Source organism: Erinaceus europaeus, chromosome 16 (assembly GCF_950295315.1).
Source record: "Erinaceus europaeus chromosome 16, mEriEur2.1, whole genome shotgun sequence".
Classification (NCBI taxonomy): domain Eukaryota; kingdom Metazoa; phylum Chordata; class Mammalia; order Eulipotyphla; family Erinaceidae; genus Erinaceus; species Erinaceus europaeus.
The window spans coordinates 4,581,762-4,590,093 of record NC_080177.1 but is presented as its reverse complement, the minus strand read 5'-3'; the positions used below and the strand labels follow the sequence as shown (position 1 = coordinate 4,590,093).

Below are 8,332 nucleotides of genomic sequence, written 5' to 3'. Positions count from 1 at the left end.
GCCCTTGTTGTTTTATTGTTGTAGTTATTATCGATGTCATTGTTGTTGGATAGGACAGAGAGAAATGGAGAGAGGAGGGGAAGACAGAGAAGAGGAGAGAAAGACAGACACCTGCAGACCTGCTTCACCGCCTGTGAAGCGACGCCCCTGCAGGTGGGGAGCCGGGGCCTCAAACCTGGATCCTTTTGCCAGTCCTTGAGTTTGGCGCCACCTGCGCTTAACCCGCTGCGCTACCGCCCGACTCCCAATATTTATTTATTTATTCCCTTTTGTTGCCCTTGTTGTTTTATTGCTGCACTACCGCCCGACTCCCTCTTTTTTTTTTTTTCTATAATCATTTTTTATACCAGAGCACTGATCAGCTCTGGCATAGGATGATGCGGGGGATTGAACCTAGAATTTCTGAGCCTCAGGCACGGGTCTCTCTACCTTTCTTATCACCCCCTTCCCTCTCGATTACTGGCTGTCTCTATAAAATAAAATAAAGATAATTACAAAATGTTAATCTCTCCACTTTCTTTCTAATATGTGAACGTTCTCATTTTTCCTGAATAAAGTTAAAAATATTTTTTGGGGAGTTGGGCGGTAGCGCAGTGGGTTAAGTGCATGTAGCGCAAAGCACAAGGACTGGAGTAAGGATCCCCCCGGCTCCCCACCTGCAGGGGAGTCGCTTCACAGGCGATGAAGCAGGTCTGCAGGTGTCTGTCTTTCTCTCCCCCTCTCTGTCTTCCCCTCCTCTCTCCATTTCTCTCTGTCCTAGCCAACAGCAACGACATCAATAACAATAATAATAACCACAACAATGATAAAAGAACAAGGGCAACAAAGGGGAAAAAAGCAGCCTCCAGGAGCAGTGGATTCATGGTGCAGGCACCGAGTCCCGGCGATAACCCTGCAGGCAAAAAAAAAAAAATCTCTATTTGAAGCTTCAGGGCTCGGAAGTGGGGACTGTAACAACCAGAAGCGTCCTCGCCCCGCCCCCTGGGCCCTGGCCCCGCCCCGAGAGCAGCGGCTCCGCCCCCGGGCCCGCCCCGCCCCGCCCCCGCCCAGCGCCCCGCCCCGCGCCCCGCCCCGCGCCCCGCGGGATTGGCGGGCCCGCAGTCCCCCGCTCTGCCGGAAAGCCTTGCTCGCTCTCCATAAAGTTGTTGTTGCGGCTTCCGCCGCCGGGTGGACGAAGATGGCGTCGGGTGGTGGAGGTTGTAGCGCTGCGGAAAGACTCCCTCCGCCCTTCCCCGGCCTGGAACCGGAGTCCGAGGGGGCGATCGGGGGATCCGACCCCGAGGCAGGGGACAGTGACACCGAGGGGGAGGACATTTTCACCGGCGCTGCGGCGGCCGTGAGTCTCGCACCCCCGGGGCGGCTGGTTTGGGGGGCAGGCGCCCCGGAAGCCGAGGGTCGGGGAAGGGGGTCGTCGCTGCGGGGCGGGGACGGTGACAGCTGTCGCGGCCGGAGGTCCGGGCGGAGCGCTGGGCAGTGAGCGAGCCTCCACTGGCGGCCGCCGAGGTCGCCGACCGCGGAGAACCTGGGAGGCCGGCTGTGCGAGCGACCCACCCGACTGTTTCGCTGGTGGTTTCCTGCTGGGCTGAATGCGTGGGTCCCTCACGGGCTCCACAGCAGACACTTCCTTCCCCTGCCCGCACTGCTCCGAACCGGGTAATGTTACCGGGCTGGGGGGGCCGGGCACAGTGCCCCGCCCCCGCCCGCAGATCCGCTCCGGAGCGCTACCCCTGCCGGGCACAGCCAAAAAGCCCTGTCTCTGGATCTTGGATTTTAACACTTAGGTTGATTTTGAGCTCCAAGGAAGACTCCTTCAGTTGTCTGCAGAGCCTCCGCAAGATATATGTACAACACTGTGTAAATCAAAAGCTTGCCCTCCCCTATTTTTTTTTTTAATTTTTATTTATTTATTTATTTTGGTGTGTGTGTGTGTGCCTCCAAGGTTATCACTCAGGCTCAGTGCCTGCACTGTGTACTCCTGCTCCTGGAGGCTATTTTTCCCCATTTTTGTTGTTGTTACAGCTGTTGTTGGGTAGGACAGAGAGAAGTGGAGAAAGGAGGGGAAGACAGAGGGGGAGAGAAAGACAGACACCTGCAGACCTGCTTCACTGCCTGTGGAGAGACGGGGGCTCGAACTGGGATCCTTACTGGCACTTGCTGTGTGCTTAACCCGCTGCCCTACCGCCCAGCCCTCTAGCTTGGTATATATATATATATATATATATATATATATATATATATATATATATATATATATATATATTATATTATATATATATATATATATATATATATATATATATATATATGGCATTCTGGATCTCTGCTCCCAGAGTTTTGTTGTTGTTGTAGTTATTCTTGTTGTCATGGTCATTGTTGGATAGGACAGAGAGAAATGGAGAGAGGAGGGGAAGACAGAGAGGGGGAGCGAAAGACAGACACCTGCAGACCTGCTTTACCACCTGTGAAGCGACTCCCCTACAGGTGGGGAGCCGGGGGCTCGAACCGGGATCCTTAGCCGGTCCTTGCACTTTGCGCCACTGTGTGCTTACTCTACCACCGAGCTAGGTGCTTCCCACAGTGGTATATATGATAGTATCTCGAGATAAGAACTTTTTTAAAAATCATTTCTTACCAGAGCTGCTCAGCTCTGGTTTATGGTGGTTCAGGGGATTGAACCTAGGACTATGGAGCCTCAGGCATGAGAGTCCCTTTGTGCCGGGTGCCAGCCCCAGCAGGTCTCAGGGGTCCCTGAAGGAGGAGGGGCCCCGATGAGGAAGAATGAGAGACATGTCAGCTGCTTCACAAGCATGAGAGAGACATCTCTGCCGTGCTCAGGCAGAACTTCATTTTATAGTCTCATAAGGCTTAAATCATTAAAACAAAAATCACCAAGGTATAGATTATGAAAACAAAAATCACCAAGGCTTTGGTCACTAATACATAAATCGCCAAGGCTTTGATTGTTAATACAAAAAAATCACCAAGTAAGAACAGCACAGGTAGGGAACACCTCCTGCTTTGTGGAACATTCACATTCCAGGGGCACTTTTCTCCCTAGAGATCACATCACCGTTTCTGTGTCTTTTATTTTTCCTGTACCTGTGTGCTAGGCAGAGGTCCTATTGATTAAGATGAATATTCTACCTGTATGTTTATGCCATCCTCTTGCCCCTATGCATCAGAAGCCATGGTTCATAGAAAGTTCCAGCTTGTTATGTTTCTAGGGGCCTCAAACAAATTGAACAGCCCATTTTTCATAAAATCTGTTCATTGTTTGATCAAGGAGCTTTGTTTTGTTCCTTACTGAGAAGGCACCAAGGTGGTGCTGACCTGGCCAGCCTCTCCATAAAGTTCAGCTTTCCAGCTGGAATCCATCTTCCTTGTGTGCTCACTGTGTGACCTAGGTTCTCGTGTACTATTCCTGCATGAGGAAGTGGGAGCTTGGTGGGTGGTAGATTAAAAGGCCCATTGTATCTAGGCAGGTTCCATAACTTTCCATTATTACTTATGCTATGTCAGGTGGCCCCTCCACTGTGGGAACCAACAATCTTTCTCTATATTATAGGGGGAATACGAACGGAAGTGGTGTAGATAAAGGGGAAACAGTTTTCCGATTGGAGCCTCCTTTCCGGGGGCTCAAACCGGGATCCTTACCCCATCCTTGTACTTTGCGCCACGTGCACTTAACCTGCTACGCTACCGCCTGGCTCCCCCCCTTTGTTTTTTTGAGAAACAACTCTTGCTGCTAACTTAGTCTTTCTTCATCTCGTTTAAAACATCTTTAACGATTCTGCCATAAGTCAGGGAGAACAATTTGGAAACTGCTGAGATGTGGCCATTCAGGCTGAATGTCCGAAAAGCAGGAACTCTGCCATTGAAAGTGATTGGTTACATAGGCAAATTATCTGCTTTCTAAAGAGGACCCGAAAAAGAGGAGTTACTAGCTAAAGAAGTTCACAAGACTATCATTTGATTAATTTCACCAGATTACAAGGGCAGTGTGACATGTCTTTCTTGTATACTATAAAATCTTAAAAAAAAAAAAAAAAAAGGGAGTTGGGCGGTAGCGCAGTGGGTTAAGCACACATGGTACATGGCATAAGGATCCCAGTTCGAGCCCCCGGCTCCTTCACAGGCAGTGAAGCAGGTCTGCAGGTGTCTGTCTTTCTCTCCCCGTCTTTGTCTTCTCCTCCCCTCTCCATTTCTCTCTGTCCTGTCCAACAACGACGACAATGATGACAACAGCAGCAATAATAGCTACAACAATAAAAAACAACAAGGGCAACAATAGAGAAAATAAATAAGTAGATATCAAAATTTTTTTTAAATCCTTTGCTGGGTAGGGGAGATAGCATAATGGTTGTGCAAAGAGACTTTCATGCCTGAGGCTCCCAGGTCCCAGGTTCAATCCCCCACACCAACCGTAAGCCAGAACTGAGCAGTACTTTGGCAAAAAAAAAAAAAAAAAAATTTTGAGCACATATGTTACAATGTGCAAGGACCCAGGTTCGAATCCCCAGTCCCCACTTGCAGGGAGAAAGCTTCACAAGTGGTGAAGCAGTGCTGCAGGTGTCTCTCTGCCTCTCACTCTCTCTATCCCTCCCTTCCCTCTCAATTTCTGACTGTCTCTATCCAATAAATAAAGATAATAAAAATAAAAATAAGTCCTTTGCCTAATGTCCACCTAAGGAGATTAGGAGGGGGTCAGATGAGTTGAATAGTAGCAGGTTAGCGTATCCTTAGGCAAGGTACTTAATTACTCTGTAGAGTCTCCTTATCTGTAAAATGTAACAGTGGTATTCACCTCACCATTTTTGTGAGAATTAGGGTACCTATAAAACACTTTAAACGGGGCCAGGCAGTTGTGCAGTGGCTTAAGCGCACACAGCCAAGTGCAAGGACCCGCGTAAGGATCCTGGTTTGAGCCCCGGGCTCCCCACCTGCAGGGGGGTTGCCTTAACAAGCAGTGAAGCAGGTCTGCAGGTGTGTCTTTCTCTTCCCCTCTGTCTTCACCGTCTCTCTCCATTTCTCTGTCCTATCCAACAACTACAAACAACAATAAATCAACAAGGGCAACAAAAGGGGAGGGGAAGAAAATTTTTAAAAAATCACTTTAAACAGTTGAGCACCTGCACTACAAATCCACTGCTCCTGGAGGCCATTTTCTCAATTTTGTCGCCCTTGTTATTGTTGCCATTGCTGTTGTTGTTGGATAGGACAGAGAGAAATGGAGGGAGGAGGGGAAGACAGAGAGGGGGGAAGAGAAAGATAAGACACCTGCAGACCTGCTTCACTGCCTGTGAAAGTGACTCCCCTGCAGATGGGGAGCTGGGGCTTGAACTGGCATCTTTATGCCCATCCTTGCACTTTGCACCATGTGTGCTTAACCTGCTGCGCTACCGCCTGGACCCCCACCTTGTTTTTTTCTTTTTTAATATACATATATATATTATTATTTTATTTACTTATTTATTCCCTTTTTGTTGCCCTTGTTTTATTGTTGTAGTTATTATTGTTGTTATTGATGTCGTCGTTGTTGGATAGGACAGAGAGAAATGGAGAGAGGAGGGGAAGACAGAGAGGGGGAGAGAAAGATAAAACACCTGTAGACCTGCTTCACTACCTGTGAAGTGACTCCCCTGTAGGTGCGGAGCCGGGGGCTCAAACTGGGATCCTTACTCCAGTCCTTGTGCTTTGCGCTACATGCACTTAACCCACTGCGCTACCGCCCAACTCCTTATTTTATTTATTAATGGATAGAGACAGAGAAATTGAGAGGTGAGGGGACTGTAGACAGGGAAAGAGACAGAGAGACACTTGCAGCCCTGCTTCACCACTTGTGAAGCTTTCCCCCTGCAGGTGGGGACCAGGGGCTTGAACCCAGTTCCTTACACACTGTAGTGCATGCGCTTAACCAGGTGAGCCACTGCCAAAGGTTGATCACCTTAGTAAATTGGAATTAGTAGTACTCAGAACAGTCAGAAAAATTACCTAGAAAAGTTCATCTTTAAATGATTAATACAGTTCATCAAACTTCTAGTAAGATTGATTTGATTGTTTAAAAGCTATCAAAATAAGGACTTGATTAGTATCTCTAAGTTTATCTTCATTCTGTGTTTGGTTTGTAGTAGATATAGATATATTGGGGGGGCGGGACAGGGCTTCACTGCTCTGGTGAGACTGTTTTGGATACTGAGAGAGAGTGAAAGAGATGACAGCACCCAAGCTTCCTCCAGTGCGTGGGGGCCATGACATCAACAACAACAACAGTAGTAACTACAACAATAAAACAAGGGCAACAAAAGGCGAAATAAATAATTTTTTAAAAAAATTTAAAAAAGATAAAATCTTCTTCTTACTTTGTGAGCCTATAAATAAAATAGTTTGAAAATCTGAACCTATAAATAAAATAGTTTGAAATTCTACATATATTATTTGATTTTTTATTTTATTCTTTCTTTATTTGTTATTGGATAGAGACATAAATTGAGGAGGGGGGGGTAGAGAAGGAAAGAAAAGGGCCCAGACGACAACACAGTGGGTTAAGTGCACGTGGCACAAAGCACAAGGACCAATGAAAGGGTCCCAGTTCAAGCCCCCCGGCTCTCCACCTGCAGGGGGGTCCCTTCACAAGTGGTGAAGCAGGTCTGCAGGTGTCTTTCTCTTCCCCTCTCTGTCTCCTCTCCTCTCAATTTCTCTCTGCCCTGTCCAACAAGGGCAACAGAATGGGGAAAAAATGGCCCCTAGGAACAACTGATACTTAGTGCAGGCACCAAGCCCCAGCAAAAACCTTGGAGGCAAAAAATAAAGGGGGGGGGGATTAGAGACAGACACCTGCGGTCCTGCTTCACCACATGTGAAGCTTTCCTTCTGCAGGAGGGGACCAGGGACTTGAGCCTGGCGGGTCCATGTGCACTGTAACGTGGGCTTAGCCAGGTGTGCTGCCACTTAATCCCTGAGCTGAATTTCTGATGTGACCTGAGTCCAGATATGTATCTCTTTAGTTCTGAAATAGGATTGATTTTCCCTTTCATAAAATGAGAAGCTAAATTAGATTCTTTTGGCTCTCCTAAATCTTGAAGTTGTGTGAAAAGCACTATAAACGGTATACATATTCTTACACCTCATTTGACCTCACTGGTTGTCTTTGCATACTTCTAAACCTGAAAGATAGAATGGACGAACGTTCTTTATTTGCCTTCTCAGAATTTTTATGTGCCCATCTCTTTTTAGCAGTGTGGCAGGACTACGATTAGATTTGCTCTCTAACGGGGAGAGCTGTGGAGGCTTTTCTCATGCTGAGAAAGGGGAGGAAGACAGATAAATGATACCCTCAGTTCAGATTTGGGCCAAACCTGGTAACGTATCCTTTTGATGCTATTTGTTTTTCCCCATTACTGTTATTCTTGAACTGAAACCCTAGTAACTAGAAAAATGACCAAAAAAAAAAAAAAAGAGGAAGAAGAAATGGGGGGTTTGAAAGTTTGACCTTGGGGCTGGGCGGTGGCGTACACATTACCTTGCACAAGGACCCAGGTTCAAGTTCCTGATCCTCGCAGCAAGCGGAAAACTCCCCCAGTACCGCAGGTGTCCTGTCTCTCTGTGTTCCCCCTCTCAGTTTCTGTCCTGTCAAAGAAGAAAGGGAGAAAATGACCACCAGGACTGGTGGGTTCATTGTGCCGCACCAGGCACCTGCAATAACCCTGGCAGCCAAAAAAGAACAATCTCCTATTTACTACTGGTGTTAAAGGGGGTAGCTTTCAGGGGCTGGGCGGTAGCGCACTGGGTTAAGCACACATAGCGCAAAGCACAAGGATCCTACTTCGAGCCGCCGGAGCCCCACCTGCAGGAGGATCACTTCACAAGGGGTGGAGCAGGTCTGCATATGTCTCTCTCTCTCTCCCTCTTTATTGCCCCTCCCCTCTCAACTTCTCTCTGTCCTACCCAATTAAAAAAAAAAGAAAGAATGAAAGAAAAAACGGCATTCAGGAGCAGTGGATTCGTAGTGCAGACACTAAGCCCCAGCAATAACACTGCACAGGACAGGGGGAGAAAAAGACAGACACCTGCAGACCTGCTTCACTGCCCGTGAAGCGACTCCCCTGCAGGTGGGGAGCCGGGGGCTCGAACCGGGATCCTTAACACCGGTCCTTGTGCTTTGTGCCACGTGTGCTTAACCCGCTGCGCTACCGCCCAACCCCCTATTTTTATTATTATTATTTCAGGAAATTCTTTTTTAAATTTTTTATAATCTTTATTTATTGGATAGAGACAGTCAGAATTGAGAGAGATAGAGAGGGAGAGAGACAGAGAGACACCTTCAGCTCTGCTT

At 47.7% G+C, this 8,332-nt stretch overlaps 1 protein-coding gene across 1 annotated transcript in view; it reads left to right on the top strand.

Moving 5' to 3' along the window:
• Window positions 1-1,152: 1,152 nt before the first annotated feature.
• SNX1 (sorting nexin 1) overlaps window positions 1,153-8,332 on the top strand; it is a 50,829-nt gene continuing 43,649 nt past the window's right edge. Inside the window, exon 1 of the mRNA XM_060174323.1 lies at window positions 1,153-1,336. Coding sequence (XP_060030306.1) covers window positions 1,178-1,336 — 159 coding nt within the window. The 5' untranslated portion in view covers window positions 1,153-1,177. The remainder of the gene's footprint in view (window positions 1,337-8,332) is intronic.